This window comes from Chiloscyllium plagiosum, chromosome 6 (genome assembly GCF_004010195.1).
Source record: "Chiloscyllium plagiosum isolate BGI_BamShark_2017 chromosome 6, ASM401019v2, whole genome shotgun sequence".
Classification (NCBI taxonomy): domain Eukaryota; kingdom Metazoa; phylum Chordata; class Chondrichthyes; order Orectolobiformes; family Hemiscylliidae; genus Chiloscyllium; species Chiloscyllium plagiosum.
In genome coordinates, this window is record NC_057715.1 from 70799692 (window position 1) to 70824413 (window position 24722).

The 24722-nt window shown below is 39.9% G+C and overlaps 1 protein-coding gene across 5 annotated transcripts in view; it reads left to right on the top strand.

Annotated features, from left to right (window-relative positions):
• Window positions 1–24722, top strand: part of LOC122550689 (cytoplasmic dynein 2 heavy chain 1) — a 555979-nt gene that overhangs the window by 300304 nt on the left and 230953 nt on the right. For all 5 annotated transcript variants that reach the window (XM_043691809.1, XM_043691805.1, XM_043691808.1 and 2 more), the window contains 3 exons: window positions 3853–3987; window positions 4619–4762; window positions 8105–8194. In XM_043691809.1, the coding sequence (XP_043547744.1) occupies window positions 3853–3987; window positions 4619–4762; window positions 8105–8194 (369 nt within the window). The remainder of the gene's footprint in view (window positions 1–3852; window positions 3988–4618; window positions 4763–8104; window positions 8195–24722) is intronic.

The window sequence follows — 24722 nt, forward strand, 5'->3', positions numbered from 1 at the left end:
GTCGCCTTTCTCCTTGAGCTATTGAAACCAAGTGGACAAAAGGAATCTGAAAGAGACTATAGATACGTTGAGTGAGTGGGCAAAAATAAATTTGCGGATGGAGTTTAAAGCAGGAAAATGTGAAGTCATGCACTTTGGTAGGAAGAATCAAAAAGCAGACTATTATTTAAATTGAGAGACACTCTAAAGAAGAGCAGCACAGAATAATCTGGGTGTTTGTGTGCATCAAACAGAAAATTACCATGCAGCTGCAACAAATAGTCAAGGCTGGAAATTTACCCTTAATGCTTGGTGGTTGCAGTTTAAACATACTGAAGTCTTCTTAAAACTACACAAGGTTGGTGAGGCTGCATCTGGAATTCTGTGTACAGTTTTGCTTCTTGTACTTGAGAAAGGATGTACCAACAGTGGAAAAGAGATTCACAAGTTGAAAAGAGGCTGATTCCTGGGATGAAAGGATTGACCTCTATAGAACACCTAAACAAGTTAGGCCTTTAGTCATTAAAATTTAGAAAAATGAAGGGTGACCATATTGTAACTTAAAGATTCAGAGGAGATGAGGAGACTTTCATTTATAACTAAGATACAAAGGAACTTCTTCTCACAGAGGATAGTGAATATCTTGAATCTCTCAAACCCCAGAGAGTTTCAGAGGCTAGTTCATTGCAAGTATTTAAAATTAGGTAGATAGATATTAGAAATATCAGGGAGTTGGGTCATGAATGAGGTGACATGAAAGATCTCTGTCCTGGTCCAGCAAAGCTCCTTACAGAGGAAAAGCAGCTGCTACTAACTCCAAATCCACCAAGAAGACTACCTGGCCAGTTGCTCACCACAATTAACTGTATCAACCTGGAAGTACATGATTCTCATTTGCTGCCAACCGAGTTGCAAAGGTAAACTTTTCTCTGGGAACCATTAGAACAGTTCTAATGATTGTGTATGACGTGCTAATACATTAAAATTAGATTCCTGCTGCTTGTCATTAAGAACCATGATCCAGCTTTAATCCATGACAAAATTAATTCCCAACTTTATTGTGCTGTTGAAAAGCTAATATTTTGCCTCTTGCATAATTAAGTGCCCCACCCACCTTGTTTCCTATCCTGGATGGTTCAATAGATTTTGCTAATGATGCTTCTTCCTAACTTGAAATTAGAAATCTAACTGACAATCTGCAAGCTTTCAATATCAAAAGGGAATTTAACTGTTATTTGTTGATCTTGGTGCTGGAGCAATAATTTTAAAAGAGCAGCCTGAACACCACGATATTAATTGGATGCGAAATGAAAAGTACTTTTGCCAAATTTGCTGATGACATTAAAGTAGGTGAGGAAGTCCGTTGAGACGAAAGAAACGACAACAGACATGAATATGGATAGGTTAGGTGAATAAGCCAAAATGTGGCAGATGATTGTGGATAAGTGTGAGACCATTTTGGTTGGAGGAATAGAAAACAATTTATTATATAATGGAGAGAAACTTCAGTGTGCTTTGGTGCAGAGGGATCTGGGTCTCCTTATGCATGAATAACAGAAAGCTAGTATGCAGGTAGAGCAAGTAATAAAGTAGGAAAATGTAATTTTGGCATTTATTGGTAAAAACAGAGTAGAAGCACAGGGAAGTGTTGTGACTGTACAAGGCTTTAGGAGTATTGTGTACTCTTTATTTGAGGAGGGATATAGTTATATTGGAGGCAGTTCAGAGCAGGCAAACTAGATAGATTCCAGAGATGAGGTAGGAGAAAGTGAGGACTGCAGATGCTGGAGTACCAGAGTTGAAAAATGTGGTGCTGGAAAAACACAGCAGGCCAGGCAGCATCCGAGGAGCAGGAGAATTGACGTTTCGGGCATAAGCCCTTCATCAGGAATCTAAGGGCTTATGCCCAAAATGTCGATTCTCCTGCTCCTCGGATGCTGCCTGGCCTGCTGTGTTTTTCCAGCACCACATTTTTCAACTCCAGAGATGAGGTGTTTGTCTTGTGAAGAGAGATTGAGCAGTTAATGCTTATATTCTCTGGAGTTTAGAAGAATGAGAGGAGTTCTGTTTGAAGTATATGAAATGCTAAGGGGGATTTACAAAGTATATGTAGACAGGATGTTTCCTTATATGGGATAATCTAGAATGAGAGATCATAGTTCTCGGATAAGCAGTCGCAACTGAAAACAAAGATGAGGAAAAATTACTTCTCTCAAAGGAATTCACTGCTCCAGAGTATGGTGGATGTTGGGACATTGAGTAAATTTAAGAAGGGGTTAGACAGATTTTTATTTAGGATGAGTTGATGAATTATGGAGAGTGGGCAGGAAAGTGGAGTTGAGGGCAAGATGAGATCAGCCATGATCTTATCAAATGTTAGACCAGACATAAGAGGCTGAATTGCCTTCTCTTGCTCCATGTTTTCATGTTCTCATGTTCTCATGTTCTTATCACAAATGATATCAGAAAGTGCTGAAGAAACTCAGCAGATCTGACAGCGTCTATGGAGAGAAACAACCTTTAAATCAAAATAAAGTCAAAATAACTCAAACTTTACCTCTGTTTCTCTTTCCACCAATGCTGCCAGACTTGCTGAATTTCTCCAGCACTATTTGTTTTGATTTCAGATCTCCAGCATCTGCAGTACTTAGGCTGAACAACTTAGCTGTGCACTTGAACGCAGACTATAAACGTGTGATTAACTAGCAGAATCCAAGATAGTCATAAAAGAAATATTCGTTAATATCCTAATACAGGGTGCATAATTTTTTTCCTTTACAGTGCTGCACTGAATTTGTCTGTTTTGCAATTTTGTCTGACAAGAGCACAAATTTGTTGTGATTCGAGCAATGTTTTATTTTGTTCAATTTTGCTCTTGATATCCTCGAATCGCTTGAATTCCTACATTGGGGGAACAGGCCCTTCAGCCCAACCACTCCAACCCAAGAAGAACATCCTACCCAGACCCACCTCGCTAACCTATCCTCATAACCCTGCATTTCCTACTCCACCTGGCCTGGACACTGTGAGCAATTTAGCATGGCCAATCCATTTAACCTGCACATCTTCGGACTGTGGGAGGAAACCCAGCATCCGGACGAAACCCTTGCAGACATGATGAAAATGTGTAAACTCCACACAGACAGACAAGGATTGAATTGAACCTGCGTCACTGGTGCTGAGAGGCAGCAGTGCTAACCATTGTGCACCATGCCTAGTATTGATCTAAAATTTAGTAAGTGGAATTGCCCTTATGCCTCTGTAGATGTTGATAAGTATTTAAATAGTTGGAGTTGAATAGAATGAAGATCATAGGTGATTCCCATTCTTATTTTCTATATAAGTAGTTTCCTGAACCTCTTATCAGTGCACCCATTAGACTGCGTGACTAAGGTTGATCATTCAAGATATAAGGAAATTCAAGTCTAAAACTTCTATTCTGATGCCAAAAGCACTGGAGCTCCAACATGCTGTGAATTAAACTCTGTGCCAATTTAGTTGAAAATCATAGTGTCTTGAAGAATACTATTTGCACCAGGAAAGTGAAATATGCAAGTTAAATATCATTTACAGTCTTGACCATTGCACTGGGCAAGTTCCCAATGAAGGTTCAATGAATGAAAGAAATTCAAGTCAAATATTGACTACTTCTGTGTGTCTGTTGCTGGTTTGATATAATTTTGTTCAAGATCTGGGAAAGTGCAGGCTGGTTTCTGATATTCTGAAAGTACATCAAAGAAAAAGAATGGAGTAAAAGTCAATGAAACTTGTAGATTGCAACTTGTTCAAATTTATATTTACTTCAATGCCAATAAAATTAATGAATTAAGTTGATAGAGATGAATTAACATATATAAATATAATTTTTCACAGAAACTGGCAACTTCCCAAGGAAATATATTGGAAAATAAAGGACTTATAGAGTCACTCAATCAGACGAAGGCCAGCAGTGCACTAATCCAAGAATCCCTCAATGAATCATTCAAATTACAAGTCTCTTTAGATCAGGTATGTGGATTTTTTAAAAGGTGAAAGAATTTATATAATTTCAATATAAAGAATATAATTTAATAATTGGTATCTACTCATTTTTAATTAATTTCAAAATGTTGAAAGGACTTCTATTGTATGATACTGCTAACATACAATGTTAATCATTGAAAAGCGTCATAATTAACTATTTACATGTTAAGTTCTAATTAAAATGATAGTTTACTGTATCTGTCTGTGTGAAAAGATTTATATTGAAAATTTACAGAAATTTATAAAAAGTAAAATAAACTGAGTATATTTTCAAATGCAATGAAGTGCAATAAGTAGTGTCCAGGACTCATTTTCACGTCTTGTTTTTGGTGTCCTACTTGGGTCCCATTTCTACAACAGACCTTTTCACAAATCTCTTAGTTTCAGAAATTCATGTTGCATGACTATCATTGGCATTGGGATCAGGTATCATTGTCAAAAATTTGTATGGGGTTTTGTAATTTTTATTCTGCTGGGTCGAAATGCTTATACTTCAAATTATGACATTTTTCTCCTTTTGTCACAAAATTATGTTTCTTCATATGATTAACAGTTATAAACTGCTGTCTGTGGAGGGCAGCAAACTATCATTTTTAGTCTTTTTTTTCTCTTGCAGGAGAGGGATGCATTTCTTCCACTTGCTGAGACAGCCAGCAAAATGTTCTTCATTATTACTGATCTATCCAAAATTAATAACATGTATCGCTTTAGTCTGTCAGCTTTTCTTAGACTCTTCCAACGATCCTTACAGAGCAAAAAGGTATGTTTTTGCCTTATTAGAATGCTTTAAAGCAGAATTTATTTTTTATCTGTTATAATGACAGAGCAAAGATGAACAAACTATTGTCTAAATTATCAAATACAGATTTTCTTATAGTAAAAATAAGATTAATTTGCCAGTTGATTAACATTCTTTAACCTGTTCAGCACTTGCTTGGTGTTCATTATGACATTATTAAAATGAACAGCAAATGAAAAGAGAATCACTGTGCTTTTTGCCTCACTTTCTTAGCTAGGTGGAGTTTGAAAGTTAGCACTGCCCACAAGGACTATGTGCTTGCATTCAAAGCTTTCAATTTGGTCATCAACAATTACTCGTTAATGAATGTGATTGTTCAGTTAGGAAATTCCATGTCACTGGCCATGGGTTTTGTGAGACCTTGTGTAACAGCTGAGCTTGATCCTTGAGCTGTATTTCCGACCACATATTTGACATGTGTTTCCAGGAAATGGAAGTGATCCTTGTCCTTGAAATTATTGGCATTCCTTTTTTCTGGCTCCTTTTCCGTAATTTGTCTTGCTGATAGATGTTCTCAAAGAATTGTGTCCCTTCATACAGGAGATTTCTCCAAGTTTGTTTCCTCTGAACGAGGGTATTCCATGTGTTGGCATCTATGTTGCATTTCTTGATGCTTGCTTTTAGTGAGTATTTGAAGTGCTTGTTTTGTCCTCCTATCGTTCGAATACTTTCATTGAGCTGGGAGAAGTTGATTTGCTTTTGCAATCAGAACTCAATCATCCTATATACGTGACCAGCTCAGCCGTGTTGGTTCCAGATGATCATAGCTTTGGTGCTGTTAGCTGCATCAAGGACACTGATATTAATATGTCTGTCCTCCTGGCTAATCTGGAGAATCAGTCTCAAAAAGCATTAATGGTACTTCTGAAGAGCCTTGATGTAGCATCTATATTTAGTCCTAGTTTCGGAGCCTTACAGAACAGTCAGAAGGATGACTGCCTTAGAATCTTGCTATCAGCACCAATGTCATTATTGTCAAAGATTCTCATTTTTTGGGGTCCAAAGGCAGCTTTCACAGATTAGATGTGATGTTGAATCTCTGCTTCGATATCAGCACGAGATGGGAGGTAGCTTCCGAGGTAAGGGAAATGTTCTACTTTTGGGAGGATTTCTCTTTTGATCTTAATGGAGGAATGGATTGGAACTTGACCTGGGACAAGTTAGTAAAGGATTTGAGTTGCCTTGAGTTTGAGGTTGAGACCCAATTCTTCCATATGCTTCTGCAAAAGTATGAAGTGAGGCGTGAAGATTCTCTTCGGGAGAACAGTAGTGATATTGTCATGGGCATACTAAAGTTCCATAGCAAGGTTGGTTTCATTTTCCTCTTGGATTTCAACCAGTTGAAGTTGAAGATTTTCTTTCCATCTTGTAGACGATGTGAACATCACTGGGAACTTTGTTTTTGACAAGGTGAAGAATGGTGGCGATGATATTGGAGGAAAGGATAGAGTGATGACATACGCTGTTTGATGCGATCTCCTCTTCAAAGGATGTCATATTATTTTAGGTGACGACAGTTGGTGACATCTTATTGCGGAGGAGACAGGGAATGTTGGTGAATTTTACTGGACAGCTGGTCTTCGACAAAGTCTTCCAAAGCACTGCTTAACTGACTGAGTCAAAAGCCTTGGTCAAATTGATGAAGGCCATATAGAATGGTTGGTGTTGTTCCTATCATTTATTTTGGAATTGCTGAGCAGTAAAATCATGTCCATTGTTCCACGGTTTGGTTGGAAGCCACTTCATTTTTCGGAAGGATTTTCTCCAAAGCCGGGGAGAGGCATCCAGTGAGGATTGGGGCAATGGTCTTCCTGGTGATGAAGAGTTGGGAGATGTTTTTGGTAGTGCCCACAGTCCACTTTGTCTCCTTTCTTGAAGACAATAGTGATGGTAGATTGACAGGGATTTCTTCTTTATCCCAGATTTCCAGGAGCAGTTGATGGGGATAATGAGCAAGCTCTGCTCCTCCAAATTTGAACCTCTTTGTTGGAATCCCATCTACTTCTGCAGCTTTCGTATTCTTCATGTGTCTAATGAAAGTATCAACTTCTGCTACACTAGATGGGAGTCCAAGGTCATGTTTGATGGGGAGTTGGGGGATTCTTTCAAAGATGACCTTGTTGACTATTATATTGTGGTTGAGGAGTTCTTTTGAAGAATTCTCTCTATCGGAGGTTGATGTTTCTCTGTGTTTCAAAAGGGCTTTTGTCCTTACTCTGTATTGGTTTGAGACCAAGGATGTTAGGTAAGTATATTGTCTTGGTGACACTGAAACAACCCTGGGTACCATGTTTGTCAGCAAGGAATTATAGCTCCTAAGCAATCTCAGTTCACCATTGGTTCTTGATTTGCCTCAGTCTTCTTTGTAACTCTGCCTCTGCAGTTTGATGAGTTCCCCTCTTTGTTTCACTGATGATATTGATTTGCCTGGCATGGAGAGCTTTCCTCTTCTTGTTGATGAGGTCTTAAATGATGTGTCATTCTTGTCGATCCAATCTTGGTGTTTCCTGGTTTTGTAGCTGATGGTTTCTTCACAACTTGACATGATGGCTGTCTTCCTCTATTTCTGGAATTCCTCAGCTTTTTAAAATGAGCTCTTTGGAGATTTTAATGAAGACATTGTTGGAAGTTCGCTAGTCTGCTTGGCTCTTAAACTTTTTTCTGAATTATTTGTTCATCTTCAGCTGCGTCTAGTGGCATTTGATGGATACTGAGGAGTGGTTGAGCTCCTGTCTGTGCTGGTCATTGCTTTGGTGATGAGGCCTCCTTTCGGTCTTCGGATTGAACAATTTCGTAGTCGATCATATGCAAATGCTACGATCGTGAATGTCACCACGGTGTCATGAACTTGTCTTTTTGGCAGAACAGTGTATTTTTGATGATCATATGATGTTCTGCACTTTTGGTGTGCAGGATAATCCTGTTTCCTCTAGTTGACAATATTTGCTTCTTCTTTTTTGTGTTTTCTCAGCTTTCTGAATTGGAACTAAAATGAAGCACACATATTAAAAAAAACATAAACTGGTTCACACTTACCTGCATAGAAATGCAAAATTCCATAATGCCATTTAATACAAAATAGAAGTTGATATAGTTACTATAGCTCAGAACCATTGTGTAATCCATTGTATAGTTGAAACATTTTAATGTAAAAAAGCAAAAATGCCCCAGTTCACTGTGAACAGAACAATTAGAAATATAGTATAAAAATAAATGTTCAGTGTGGACTTTCACACTAAATTGATACTAAATGAGGTTGGCTAATTTTAAATTAAAATTAAGTTATGCATCATTGTTTAATAGGATTCTGAAAACACAGATGTTCGCATTACATCTTTGATTGGTTCCCTGAAAACCTCGGTATATGAATATATTTGTCGTTCATTATTTAAGGTAAGAGTGATCACAACAAATAAATTGTTTGTTTGGAAATAATAAGTTGTGTGATTTCAGACATCTCGGCTTGATGTACATTTTGTCTTTCAGTTAGTTTTGAATAATATCTTCAGTATTTAGTTGCATCATTGATATATAATTCTGACAAGTCTGAACACTGGCTAAATTTATTAATGAATGATATATGGAGAGGTGATGGCTCACTGGTATTATCACTGGTCTATTAATCCAGAAACTCAGCTAATGTTCTGGGGATCTGGGTTCAAAGCCCTTTATATGGCAGATGATTGAATTCAATAAAAATATCTGGAATTAAGAATCTACTGATGATTGCCGATAGAAAAAGCCATCTAGTTCACTAATATCCTTACCTGGTCTGACCTACATGTGACTCCAGACCTACAGCAATGACTTAGCGAGCTACTCAGTTGTAAAAATTGCTCCAAAGAATTATATCTACAAAAAAATGAAGCCAGACGGATCACATCACATTGATCTAGACATCAGAAGTGACAATGGCAAAATAAGCCCTGTTGGCTCTGTGAATATCTGGTTCCTAATGCCAAAATTGGGAGAGCTGTCTCACAGACTAATCAAGCAATAGCCTGACATAACCATATTCATGAAATCATAACTTATAGTCAATGTCCCAGATACCTCCATTACTATCCCTGGATATGTTCTGTCTTATTGGCAGGATGAATACACAGAGGTGGCGACACACGTATTCAGTTGAGTGAGAGTGACTGTGGAAGTCCTAAATATTGACTCTGGACTTCATGAAGTCTCAGGTTAAGCATGAGCAAAGAGACCCCTTGCTGATTACTCCATTCTCCCTTGACTGATGAATCCGTGCTCCCCCATGTTGAACAATACTTGGAGGAAGCACTGAGGGTGGCAAGGGTGAGGAATGTTTTCTGGGTAGGATTTCCATGTTAACTGCCAAGAATGGCATGGTCGCAGCACTACTGATTAAGTTGGTCAGGTCCTAGAGGACATAACTGCTTGACTGGGTCTGTGACAGATGGAGAGGGAACCAACAAGAGGGAAAATCATGCTTGACCTCATGTTCACCAATCTGCTGGTTGCAAATGCAACTGTCTGTGACAGTATTGGTAAGAGTGACCATTGCATTGTCCTTGTGGAGACACAGTCCTGCCTTCACAGTGAGAATACCCTCCATCCAATCTTGGTTCAATAGACATTGTTGGAGGGCATGCCAGGAGTAGCACTAGGTATAACTTAAAAATGAAGTGTCACCCCAGTGAAACTACAAGTAGGACTACTTGCATGCCAGTAAGCATTAGCTGCAAGTGATAGGCATTGCTAAGTGATCCCACAACCAACAGATCAAATCTAAGCTCTGCAGTCTTGCCACATCTTGTGGTTGGCAATTAAATAGCTTACTGGAAGAGATGGCTGCACAAATATCCCTATCTTCAAAGATTGAAAAGCCCAGCACAACAGTCCAAAAGATAAGGTAGAGCATGTGGAACAATTTTCAGCTGGACATGCCAAGTGGTTGATCTATCATGGGCTCCTCCAGGGGTCCCCAGCATCACAGATACCAGACTTAAGCCAATTTGATTCACTCCATGTGATATTGAGAAATGGTTGGATGCCCTGGATACTGCAAAGACTTTGGGTGCAGACATTCATTCTGGCTGGCAGTAGTTCCGAAGACTTTTGTTCCAGAACCTCTTGGGGTCTAGATTAGAGTGGTGCTGAAAAAGCACAGCAGATCAGGCAGCATCCGAGGAGCAGGAAAATCAATGTTTCAGGCAAAAGCCCTTCATTCCAGAACTTCTTGTTCCCTCACAGCTAAGTTGTTCCAGTACAGCTACTTGTCAATGTGGAAAATTGCCCAGCTATTTCCTTTATACAAAAAGGAGGACAAATCCAAGCTGGCCCTCAGACTATTCTCAATTATCAATATAGTGATGGAAGATGTCTTCGACGGTGCTTTCAATCAGCACCTGCTCAGCAACAACCTACTCACTGATGCCCAGTTTGGGTCCTGATCTCATTACAGCTTTAGTTCAAACATTAATAAACGATAAGTTATAGAGGTGAGGTGAGAGTGAGAGCCCTTGACATCAAGGTCACATTTGACCGAGTATGGCACAATGGAGCTGTAGCAAAACTGGAATTATTGGGAATTGGGGGCATACTGTCAGTTGGTTGGAGTCATACCACACACACAGGAGTCATACCACACACACAAGAAGGTGGTCGTAATTGTAGTGGTCAATCATCTCATTTCTAGGACATTGCCACAGGAGTTCCTCAACATAGTGTTCTAGGCCCAACCATCTCCAGCTGCTTCATCAGTGATCTTACCTCTATCTTAAGGTCAGAAGTGGGGATGTTCGCCAATGATTGCAAAATCTTCAGCACATTCACAACTTCTCAGATACTGAAGCAACCCATGTAGATCCTAGACAATATTCAGGCTTGGGCTGACAAGTGACAAATAACATTCAGATCACATAAATGCCTGGCAATGACCATTTCCAGTAAGAGACACACTAAGCATCCCCCCCCCCCCCCCCCCCTTGATATTCAGTGGTGTTATCATCACTGAATTCCCCCACTATCAACATCCTGGGGGGGTTACCATTGACCAGAAACTCAACTCATTTTGCCACATAAACACAGTGGCTACAAGAACAGGTCAGAGGCTCGGACTATTACAGTAAATAATTCACCTCCTGATTCATCAAAGCTTGTCAACCATCTGCAATACAAACATTTCCCAAAGACACTCCGACCTGGAGACAGTGGGGGGAGATTACCAGATGAAATGAGATTGGTGACCACTGTGGATACAATGGCCTGGTGTTCCATGGTGACGTCATGGGCCAGTGGAGATAGGAGTAGTGCTTAGTCTCTGCAATGTCGAGGTCAGTATGCCAGACAACAATAGCGCTATCCTTGTGGACATGCTTGATTACAAAGTCTGAGTGAGATCTGAGAGCATTAAGTGCAGTCAGTTCAGAGGGCGATATGGAAAATGGAGCAGAGAAAATGAAGTGACCAATATCACATTGACAGCTTTCGATGAACAGGTCGAGTGTAGATAAATGGCCAAAAGGAAGGGTCCAGATGGAGGGAGAGTGTTAGAGGTGGGTGAAGGTATCTGTGAGGAATTCATTACTTTGTAGGGAAGCCTAGACTTGATCTTAAAAAATGGTTTCCTTTACACTCTTCTGTATGGCAATGTTAAATTACTATCCTTGCATCCAGATAAAAATACTGGTTAGTTATTCTCGACCGCAATTCTCCTTGGCACTCAAGTCTGAAGGCATCAAGTCAAACATTGGCAATGATACATCTAATGTCCTCCATTAGCTGAAGTGATGATCAAGGCTGTCAATTATTGCTTATTGGTTCTTGAGAAAGAGATGGTGAGCCATATTCCAAAACCACTGCAGACTGTGTAGTGTGAAACCATTTATAGTGCAGGTAAGGAGGGAGCTCCAAGATTCTGACTTAGCTATGATGCTGCTGCTCCTTTAACAAGGTTAGGTTGTCCTTGATTTTTTTCAGGGGGTCGATCTACTTGAGAATGCTTTCAAGTTTAAAAAAGACACTTGTACAATGAAATGGGAGCGGCCAGTTCTCCCAGCTCAGCTTTTCTCTAGTTTGGTTCAGTTTGGTTTTAGCAGTCTGACTGTTCACAGGCAGTCAGTTTGAGGCTGGATCCAAGAAACAGCTACATGGAAAAGGGTATTCCATGCTGCCATCTTTCTCTCTCTCACTCTCTCTCTCTCTCGTAAGACCCTTTTTTTGATTTTATCTTTTTTTTGTCAACGGGTGTTTATGGGGATTGTTGCAAGTGTTTGGAATAGCACATTAAGTTGGGATAGTCTGTTGGGTTTTTGGATAGGTTAAGTTATTCTATATTCAGTTCTGTTTTGTTTGTGTTTCACTCAGTAATCTTGCAAATAAATTCTGTTTTATTTAAAACTAAATGGTTGGGCTAGCTGGATCACTCCTGGAATATCCACTGTATACCTGCTCAAAACAATGAGTGAAGTTAGGGTCTTGGCTACTTTCATGGAATGTTTTGAGGGGTGTGCCTGGTCTGTAACACAGCAACAATGAAGAAATGATGATATATTTCCAAGTCAGGGTGGTGCATCGCTTGGAGGGCAAACTGCAGATGGTGGTCTGTCTTTGTCCTATGGTATTGAAACATTCTGCCAAAAATGCTTGGCAAGTTGCACTAGTGCAACTTCTATATTTGTACACTTAACTCCTACTGTGTGGTACTGGTTGATAGTGGAAATGTTTGAAGTGCTGGTTAGAATTCAAATTGATTAGGCTGTTTTGTCCTGGATTGTGCTAAGCTTTTGGAGCCTGGCCTCGTAGATGGTGGGGAACTAACAAAGAATTTTGTGGTAACCTTCAAACATGCTCCGAGAGGCAGGGTGGGTGGGACTCTTTTTAGATACCTCATGAAGAGGACTATGGCAGCAGTGGCTGCTGCCTATGTCAAATGCACCACTGGATTATTGAAAATTGTTAAAAAGTGTGATGTAAGTGCAGAAAACTACAAGTTAGCAGAGTTAGTAGTATTGAGGAGTGGCTGTGTGAGGATGGGATGATGAGAGGAGTTCTGTATGGACGTCTGAGGTGCAGTTGGAACCATTGCAATCATTTATGTCAAAAACTTGGATTTTAGAAACATAAAGCAAATTTGGTAAATTTCTAGAAGGTACTCAAAAGGAGGAGCAGTTGATTTGAGCAAGTAGTTCAAATGACAGAACGAGTTTCATAAATATATGAAATGGGATAACAATTAAGGCAAATCTTACTGCAGGCAAGGACAGATGCAACACATAGAAAGGACTCTATTACACGCACGCACTCTATTACAACATTGAAATAATCATGGATCATTTTGGAATAAATCTAGGAATCTTTGAGTAGTTTATTTTGTTGATTTATTTATTTTCAGAAATTGGAACCCCTTCTCTGCCCTGACTGCTCGCGACTACGCAGTCTGCTCTCTGGAGCAAATTTTTGGAAAGTGACCTCTTGATTATCTACTTCCTCATCCACTGTTTTATGATCTATTCAGTGGTTTCCAACTGTAATAATCAGGCTTATTAGAAACATTCATAAAATGCATAATAGCTTTTGATAGTGAGGGGTGTATTTATAACAGCTGAAAATGTGTTGCTGGAAAAACGCAGCAGGTCAGGCAGCATCCAAGGAACAGGAGAATCGACGTTTCGGGCATAAGCCCTTCTTCAGGAATTTAGGCAATGAGTTTAGAGGGGGATAGTTTGGCTGGGAGTATATGAGGGACCATGGGAGTGGATGTAAGGAGCATAGCTGATTATGAAGAGTGATAGTGTGGGTGGTTGGGCAGCATGAAGGTGCAAGGAGGGTGCAGTTTGTGCAGTGTGGAATGCGAAGGTTAGGGGGCCTTATGTTTTTATTATAACTGGGGAAAAAAAGTCCAAAAGCACTAAAGCAGGACATTTAAGCAGCTTCCTTGGAACATTAGAACAGATGAAATACAAACAGAAGTAGGACCTTCAACCCTTCAAGCTCACTCGACCATTCTATCATTCATGGCTCACTTTCCACTTCAACACCAGGTTTTAATATGTAGAAATATATCGATCTCAGTCTTTGAACATACTCAATGACTGAGTCTCTAAAGCCCTCTAGAAAATAAATTTCAAAAGAAAACCACCTTTGAGACAAGGAATTCCTCTTCATATCAGTCTCTTATTCTTAGACTTGTTGCCTGGTCTACTCCTTCTATGCTATGGGAAAGATTATTCCACAATTACCCTGTCAAGCCCTGAAAGAATTGTATGTGTTCGAATCAGATAAACGACAATTGGAAAAAATCTAAATATATCACATTCACCAGTTCTCCTTATTTACTGTTATCCCCCTACTAGTTACATCCTCAAAAATCCAGAGAATATAGATCCCATACAAGTATTCATCTTTATTTATGGGACAATCCCTCCATCCCAGAAATTAGATCGGTGAACTTTTGTTTCTCTCCATTTATGATAAGTGTTTCTTTCCTTAGATATGGATTCTAAAGCTACACACAATATTGCAGGTGTGGTTTCACCAAGGGTCTATATAATTGCCATAAGACATCTTTATTTCTATGCTGAACTCCTCTTGTAAGAAAGGCCAGCATACCATTTGCCTAACCTGTGTATTAATTTCATGTGATACATGAACAAGGTACCTAAATCCCTTTGAAGTTCAGCACTCCCAGCTTCTCACCATTTAAGAAATATTCTATATTTCTGAGGTCTGTTCTTCCCCCCCACCCCATAACCTCATATTTCATTGCGTTCCATCTGCCAATTTTTTTCTCACTTACTTAAATTTTCCAAATCCCTTTTAGTGTGTTTACATCCTCTTCACATCTATCACTTTCACCTAGTTTTATATTATTGGCAAACTTGAAAACATTATTTTAAATCTCCACTTCTAAATCATTGCTGTATATTGTGAATAGCTGTAGCCTACGCATTAATATTGTGGTACCCCACTTGCCACAGCCAGCAAACCTGACACTGATTAATTCATTCCTATTCTCTATTTGGTATCCATTAACCAATTCATGTGAATATATGTGAGTCTCACCCCATATACTGTAGCTTTGTTTGCCGACATTTTATGTGGGAACTCATCAAAATGTTTCTGGCAATCTAAATATATTCGATCCACCAGTTCCCCTTAGTTATTGCCTATCTCTACTACTTACATCCTCAAAAAGCTTTCAGTGAGTTTGTTATAACTGATTTCCCTTCAATAGTTCGATATTGATTTTGCTCAAACCTACCATCGTTTTGTAAGTATGGAATTTATCCCTCCCTGGTGGTTGAAGTATCGAGAAATGTAGGAAAAGCAGATTCTCAACATTGAATATCTTTTTCTGATGTTTCACTCAAGCATTGAATGGCAGCTTCAGAAGTTCACCATTGAGCAGTGACCACCTTATTTTCAAGCTCTTGCATCTTGTTAAACTTGTCATCTTATGTATACACAAGGTATGCACAATGAAATCTTTTGATGGGTTTTCAAGTTGAATTTTGACTGGAGTGATTTCAGAGAGAGAAGGTTGTCCCTGTAACTGCTATTTCCTGTCTGTTAGTTCAAAATTTCCATTATAGAAAATCTTTATTACCTCCATACACTGAGTCATATGTATTCTCCCTGAAAGCTTTGTAGACTCAGTGGGTATATCCAAACACCTTATGTTCTTCCCAAATGCAACATTTTTGGTGTTGTAGCTAATTTCTTTTGCTTTCAAAAAGTTATTTTCATAAAACCTCATGACTCACAAGTCAAACCAATGCTGCAACAGTTACATTGCAAGTTGATAGTTTAGACAAAACGTTTTCATAACAACTTGCATTTTTTTGTGCTTTTGATGACTACTAGACCCCCTCAAAGTGCTTCAGAGTCATACAGCACAGAAATAGACCCTTCGGTCCAACCAGCCCATGCCAAACATAATCCAAAACTAAACTAGTCTCACCTGCCCAGCTCCTGGCCCATATCCCTCCAAACCTTTCCTACCCGTGTACTTATACAAATGTTTTTTAATTGTTGTAATTACACCCACATCCACCACTTCCTCAGGGAGTTCATTCCACACGTGAAACACCCTCTGTGTAAATAAAATTGCTCCCATGTCTTTTTAAAATCTTTTTTCTCTCACCTTAAAAATGTGCCCCCTTATCTTGGAATCCACTATCCTAGGGAAAAGACAACTACCATCAATCTATACCCTTCATTATGTTATAAACTTCTATAAGATTGCCTTTCAACCTCCTACGCTCCAGTGAAATAAGTCCCAGTCTATCCAGCCTTTCTATAAAACTCAAGCCTTCCATACCCAGCTTCATCCTGGTAAATCTATTCTGAGTCCTCTCCAGCTTAATAATATCTCTCCTATAACTGGGCAACCAGAATTAGACACAGTGTTCCAGAAGAGGCCTCACCAATGTCCTGCACAACCTCAACATGACTTCCCAACTCCTATACTCAAAGGATTGAGCAATAAAGCCGTGTGCTAAAAACCTTTTTAACCACCTGTTTATATGTGATGCAAATTTAAAAGAATTGTGTACCTGAACCCCTAGGTCCTTCTGTTCTACAATACAAGGCCATACCATTAATTGTATAAGCCCTACCCTTGTTTGCTGTACCAAAATGCAATACTTCGCATTTAGCCAGATTAAATTCCATCTGCTATTTTTCAGCCTGTTGACCCATTTGATCAAGATCCCTTTGCAATCTTAGAAAACATTCTTCATTATCCACCATGCTACCAATTTTAGTGTCGTCCGCAAACTATGCCTTCTATATTCTCATCCAAATAATTTATATAAATGACAAACAAAAGAGGATCTGCACCCTGTGGAACACCTCTAGTGGCAGGCCTCCAGTCCAAAAAGCAATTCTCCACCACCACTCTCTGACTCTTGTGGTTAAGCCAACTATGCATCCAATTGGCAAGCTCACTCTGAATCCCACGTGACCCAACTTTACGAATTAGTCTACCATGCGGAACTTTGTTGAAGGCTTTACTAAAGTCCAAGTAAACAATGTCTACTGCTCTGCCCTCATCAATCTGCCCTCAAAAAACTTAATCAAATTTGTAAGACACTATTTTCCTTGCATAAAACTATGCTGACTATCCCTAATCATGTTTTGCTTCTCTAAATGCCCATAAATCCTATCTTTTATAATCACCTCTGACAATTTAGGAGAAAGTGAGGACTGCAAATGCTGGAGATCAGAGCTGAAAAATGTGGTGCTGGAAAAGCGCAACAGGTCAGGCAGCATCCAAGGAGCAGGAGAATCGACGTTTCGGGCATAAGCCTTTCTTCAGGAATGGCTATTTACCCACAACCGATGTCAGACTCACAGGTCTAATACTTGCCTGTTTTCTCCTTACAAACTTCCTTAAACAAAGGTACCACATTAGCCACCCTCCAGTCATCAGGTTCCTCACTCGTAGTTATAGATGATGCAAATACTTTTGCAAGGAGTCTCGGAATGTCCTCCCTTGCTTACCACAATTATACTCCCAATGAAAAATCCATCTGATTTTAAATATGATGTTTTTTACTTTTATTATATCAGCATAGGTTTATAGAAAATTTGAATTTTTCATAGCACGTATTGGATGGAGAATATAAGACCTAAAACTACAAGGCTAATAGTATTTGTTTGCCTGAATTATCTGTCCATTTTGTTTAAAATTTAAAATTGTGATGTTAGGGTTTCAGATATGAGTTTGTGACTCATATATGTTATAGAAATGAGTCTGATGGGATTTGCAGAATCTTATTTCTTCTTCAGTTTTAGGGCAGGCTAAACAGAGATAGTCACAGATGCAAGTTGGCCGGCATGGAATTTTCCATTACTCATCCCAACTACATCCTACCTCCTGGTCTTTTACGCAGAGAAAGCATGCATGTGCTGATAAGGCTATCCACCTGCAGGCAGGGAGTAAACAAGTCACTTTGCAAAATGACCTTTTAAGATCATTCATCTGTCCAGCCCCATATCCTTGGAGACATCAAGGGACAATGCAGCTGTTTTAGGATGATATTATCGCAACAGACCAGAGAGGTAGCAGCTGAGGCAGGCATGCAAGTCCCAACTGCCTGCTTACATCTGAAGTAACCCTTCACAGTGATAACCTGGCTGTTAAAAGACATTTTACTTTAATTTTTTTTTAGTAGGAGTAATACCACCTTGGGGCACACTCTTTCACATTAGCTGGAGAGACCACCCTTTGGACATTCACAAGTGTAAAGGCTCTTGTTGGACCTGTGAATTTGAAAGTTCATCCACCCTTTTTAATTAGACAATAAACCCAATCTTGTATCATCAATGAAAGAATTTGGGGAAAATCACGGATGAATGACTTTTCCTTAGACAATGCAGATTTCTACCTTGATTTAGATTTGCTGCTGGTCTGTAAATCCTGTGGGGAAAATGCTGTCCTCAGAACTTTCTGCTTACGCAGCCATCTTTAGCTGATACTGAATTGTAATGGAAAACACAATTGTATCTTATTTGTGGTGTCAGTATACTTCTATGGAGCTAGATTGCATGCACAGGAAAAAAATTGCATGGTGGAGCCTTTTATGCACAGAAATAACAGTACTCAAGGTACTGTTACTCATACCAACATAAAAACGCAAATTTGCACTGTTGGTATACTATATCTCCTCAAATTCTGGTAATTATCCTCAATATGTTTGGTTTTAGTTTTCCCATTTTCCAATATGTTAGAAGCTTCACATAGGTGGCTTAACAGCAGTGTTTCTGATGACCTGCACTGCTTCAGTAATACAATTTTATAATGTGCCAGTACAATGGTATAGTCTTCTTAAAGCATGTATCTTGCTAGAATGTGAAACAAGTATGTCACTTTAACAGGCTGTTAGAAATCATTTTGGTTCATTGTAGACCTAAGATTCTATTAAACATATGAAAAATTACTTCTCAAACTTTGAACTAGTAATTATTAGAGTAAGATAAAATGCTCAAAACGTACACTTAGATTTTATATTTTAATATTTATATGTGCATAAAGTACGTTAAAATTGTTATGTATTGTGATAACAGTACCTGCTGCTTTAGAATTTAATTCAACCGTTAGGTTTCTGAAACAACGATTTATTGTAACCTAATAAATTTGACATAATTCCTTTACTTACTTGGAAATATAGAAATTGCAATAATTGTAAATAACCATAAAATATTGAAATATTTAAATACAGCCTGTTCATGAAACATGTGTTCAAATATGGAAAATATCTTTCTCAGTCTCTGTTATAGAATCATAGTCGTACAGTATGGAAACAGATCCTTAGATCCAACTCGTCCGTGCTGACCAGTTTCCCAAACTAAACTGGTTCCACTTGCCTGCATTTGGTCCATGTCCCTCTGAACCTGTCTTATTCATTTACCTGTCCAAATGTCTTTTAAATGTTGTAACTGGACCTGCATCTACCACTTCCTCTGGCAGTTTATTCCAAATATGAACCACCCTTTGTGTGATCAAGTTGCCCCTCAAGTCCCTTTTAAATATTTCTCCTCTCATCTTAAAATTTTGCCCCTTAATTTTGAACTCATCTACCCTAAGGGAAAGACCTTGGCTATGTCCCTCATTATTTTATAAACCTCTGTAGGGTCACCCGTTAACTTCCTACACTCCAGTGAAAAACATCCCAGCCTATCCAGCTATCCTTATAACTCAAACCCTCCAATTCCAGCAACATCCTGATAAATCTTTTCTCTGCCCTCTCCAAATTAATTATATCCTTCCTACAGGAGAGCAACCAGAACTGCTCCAAAGGTCCTCACCAACATCCTTTACAATCTCGACATGACATCCCATCATCTACACTCAGTGGTCTGAGCAATGAAGACAAGAGTGCTAAGTGCCATCTCAACCCCTCTGTCTACTTGTGATGCAACTTTCAAAGAACCCCTAGGTCTCTCTGTTCGACAGCACTACACAGGGCTTTACCATTAATTGTATAAGCCCTGCCCTTGTTGTTTTACCAAAATGCAATATCTCACATTTATCCAAATTCAAATTAATCTGCGACTCCCAATTGATCCAGATCCATTTGTAATCTTAGATAGCCTTCTTCATTTTTGACTATTCCACCAATTTTGGTATCATCCGCAAACTTACTAATCATGCCAACATCCAAATTATTTATATAAATTACAAACAAAAATGGACTCAGCACCAATCTCTCTTCTTCCTACTCGGTTTCTCAATCTCTGTTTCTTAGTCTCTGTTTCTCCCACTCCATTTCTCAAAGAACATAGATCAGTGCAGCACAGAAACAAGCCTGCGCTGACACATGACACCTTTCTAAACTAAAAACCTCTTGCCATCACATGGTCTGTATCCCTCTATTCCCTGCCTATTCATGTTTGTCAAGATGCCTATTAAACATTGCTACCGTATCTGCTTCAACATCTCTGGCATCGCACTTACCACGCTCAATGTAAAAACAAAATCTTACCTCCTATATTTACTTTAAACTTCCCTCCCTTTTACCTCAAACCTACATCCTCTAGTAATTGACATTTCTGTCTGGAGAAAAAAGACTCCAACTATCTATTTTATCCAGGCCTCTCATAATTTTGGAAACTTCGATCAGCTTGCTCCTCAGCCTCCCAAGTTCAAGTGAAAACAAACCAAGTTTGTCCAATATCTCCTCATAGCTAATACCTTCCAAACAGGCAACTTCCTGGTAAACCTTTTCCGTACTCTTCCGGTACAGCGACAATGTAACTTGCCAATTTTTATACTGTATTCCTGACAAATGAAGGCAAACATGCCATTTGCCTCTTGACCACCGATTTACTTGTGTTGCCACTTCAGGGAACTGTGCATGTATACACCCGGATCCCTTGATATGTTAATACTTCTAAGGGTTCTGCCATTTACTGTATACTTCGCTCCTGCACTAGATCTTCTAAAATGCATCACCTCGCAATTGTCCAGAGTAAATTCCACCTGCCATTTCTTCCCACAAGTTTCTAGCTTTTCTATATCCTGTTGTATTGTCTGGCAATCATCCTCAGTCCGCCATTCTTTATGTCATCCACAAACTTACCAGTCAGACTGCCTGCATTCTCCTCGAAATCATTTATATATAGATTACAAAAAAAGAGATCCGAGCACTGATCCCTGTGGAGTACCACTGATCACAAATCTCCAGTCACCAAAACCCCCTTCCACTGCTACTCTGTATCTTCTATGACTAAGCCAGTTCTATATCCATCTTCTCGGCTTACTGTGGATCTCATGTTACTTCACCTTCTGTATCAGCCTGCCAGGAGAGACCTTGTCAAAGGCTTCTTAAAGTCCATGTAGATTACATCCACCACTGTATATTCATCACTCATTTTCTTCATTTCCTTAAACACTTAATCAAGTTTGTGAGACACGATTTCCCCCACCCAAAGCCATGCTGCCTGTTGATAATAAGTGCATATTTTTCCAAATCTGAATAAATCCAGACCCTAAGAATCATCTCCAATAATTTCCCAACTACTGATGTAAGGGTCTTGGCCTGTAATTTCCTGGATTATCTGTGTTGGCCTTCTTAAATAAAGAAACAGCATTGGCTATTCTCCTGTCCTTTGACACCTCAACTGTGACTAAAAAGGATACAAAGATTTTGTACAAGGCCCCACAATTTCCCCCTCACCACCCTCCGTGTCCTGGGATAGATCCTAGCAGGTTCTGGGACTTGTCTAACTTACTGCTTTTCAAAACACCAAACACCTCCTTTTTTTATACTGACATGCCCTAGAATATCAACATTCCCCCTCTCGAGACTCATGATCCACTATGCCTTTCTTCTTTGTGAATACCGATGCAAAAGTATTTGTTCATGACCACACTGACCTCCTCCAGCTCCATGCATAAATTTCCTCCTTTGTTCCTGAGTGACCTACCCTTTCCCGAGTTACCCTCTTGCTTCTTATAAAAAGCCTTGGGATTTGCCTTAATTCTGTTTGTCATGGTCCATTTTAGCTCTCATAACTTGTTTAAGTTCTTTCTTGTTAGTCTCGTATTCCTCGAGGGCTCTGTCTGTCTTTAGTTTCCTTAACCTTGCGTGTACCTCCTTTTTCTTTCTGACTATGCTCTCAATTTATTTTGCCTTCCTGGATTCCTGAATCTTTCCAACCTTAACCTTCATTTTCACAGGAACATGCTGGTCATGAACCCTGATTGACTTGCCTTTAAAAGATTCCCACATGACAGATGTGGATTTACTCTCAAACAGCTGTTCCCAGTCTACATTCCCCTGTTCCTGGCTAATATTGTCATAGTTAGTTTTCTCCTCATCCAGTGCTTTCACACATGAAATCCCCTTATTCTTATCCATAACTAATTTAAAATTTACAAAATTATGGTGGCTGTTCCTGAAATGCTCACTCACTGAAAATCTGATCAGCTGGCTGGACTCATTACCCCATACCAGGTCTAATATGGTCCCTTCACTAGTTGGAGTATTTACATATAGTTTCAAGAAATGCACCTGGACACACCTAACAAATTCCCTGCCAACCAAGCCCTTGGCAGTAAGAGAGGCTCAGTCAATATATGGGAAGTTAAAATCACCACCACAACAAGTATGTTGTTTTTACATTTTTCCATAATCTGTTCACATATCTGTTTTTCTATCTCCCACTGGTTGTTGGAGGACCTGTAGTACAATCCCATCAAAGTGATTAATCCCTTCCCATTTCTGAGCTCTGCCCATATGGCCTCGCTGGATGAGTCCTCAAAAATGTCGTCCTGCTTTGCAGCTGTGACATTCTCCCATATCAGTAACACGACTCCCCCATGTCTTTTACATCTCTCTCTATTTCTCCTGAAACATCTAAACCCTGGATCATTAAGGTGCCAGTCCTGCTCCTCTCACAATCAAGTCTCTGTAATAGCTACAATATCATAGTTATATGTACTAATCCAAGCTGTAAGTTCATCCGAATTACCCGTCACACTTCACACGTTAAAACAACTACACCTCAGATTGCTCGTCCTCCCATGTTCAGTTACCTCTCCCTGTTTGTTCTTCCTCTTAGCCTTACTCGTCTTAGTTTCTAACTCCTCCTCAGCCATTTCACTCGCTGACCTACTGCTCTGGTTCCCATCCTCCTCTCACACTAGTTTAAATCCTCCTGAGTGATACTAACAAACTTGTCTGCCAGGAATTTGGTGCCCTTTCAGTTTAGGTGCAATTCATTCTTTTTGTACAGGTCCCACCTGCCCTGGAAGACATCTCAGTGATCCACATATACAAGTCCAACCTCATACACCAACTCTGTGAGCCTGGAGAGATGGAGCCAAGTTGCAAATAGCGCATACAAGAAAACTTGCATGCAATCAAGTGGTACTCATGCCACTCTTTCTCTCCCTCACACTTTGTCTTAGTGTAGCCCCTGAGTCCACAACCTGCCAGGCAGTGAAATCTTTTGGCCTTGGAGGCTGGTTGGCCAACGCCAAAGGTGCATGTGTCAAGAGGGCCCAAATATGCAGCTTGTGTCCTTGCCAGGTGGAGGTGGAAGGCTTGGCCACTTCTGAATATCCAGAGAGGAGACCTCTGGAAAGTCTCTATTTGGTTCCTCCTCTGGCTGGATGTCTGCTTGCACCATCCTCTTTAAGAGGAAGGGACACCTAGCTTGAGTACAACATTCCTGGTCCCTTTGTCATCTTCTCTTTGGTGCTGAGGACCAATAGCTAAGGTGATTAAAGTTCTTGTTCTTTATGGCAGCTGTTAACCTGACCATGGAGGCAACTAGGTGATAGATTGGCAGAGGCAGCATGACCCCAAGGGCATTGCTGCAGTCATTGTGTGAGGTTACCTAGATGCCCCCGACAAACTTGTCTGCTGCTCCAGTCCCTACTTGTGTATTTGTATTGCTTATACCATGGATCCTCTGGGGTTGAACAGATGTCTGGTCTCTGGCAGTCCTCCAACTACCAGCAGCCTGAGGTGCTTCTTCCGACGTCGAAACATGTAGTGCTGGAAAAGCACGCAGATCTGGCAGCATCCGAGGAGCAGGAGAATTGATATTTCCTATACCAGTAATGGAGACATAGCAGTGAAATGCTTACCAGCAGGAGCTCCCGATTTTAGATAAAACACTCACTGAGGTGTCAGTATCTACACTGTGGTTGATGCAGGAGGAAACCTTGCCAGTGATTCCTCTGATGTATCTGAGCTCTCTTTGTAAGAGGAGATGCCATGTAGGGTTACCTTCTTGATGCAGTCAATATGGACATATACTGGTATCAAAAAGACATGCAAGAGAGAAAAAGCCGTGCTACTAGAAGTTATAAATTGTGTCAGGTGAAAAACACATTGACACAGGGGGTAATGGGACAGTTGCATGGGGCACAGATACTTCTGCATCTCTGCAGGATCTGTCCTGGTCCTCACTGGCACTCTTCACTTGTAGAGTGAAGAACCAAATGTTGGACACCCCAACATCTTTCCTGGCTTTTTAAACATTATCATGAGCCGCTTTCTCCTGTAATGAGAGAAAAGGAGGGATCGAGAGAGATGAAATTGAGTTGCACAGCTGTTAGTGCATTTGCAGGTGGGTTAAGGGTGGTGAGATATCCAGAATGAGTGTGAGTAGGCAGAGCCGAGGCCGTGCAGTGTTGGTGGTCAAGGGGTGTTGGTTTGGGTGAGGGTGAATGAGGGACTATACTCTGTGCAATAGTGAGACCAGTGGTGCATGAACCTTGTTAGGAGATGAGTGCAGTGGCAGAGATAGAGAGTAGCTGAGAGAAGTTAGTGGCACTTATCCTGGTGGTGTAGTGAAAGATATTCACTTTCTCCGTACATGGCTAGGCATTATTCCAGATGGTTCAGATTACATTGAATTGGCAGACAACCAGAATCTGGTAGTGTGGTCTCCTTTAGTGTTCCAGGGAAAATACACATTCTATTTCTGCCCCACC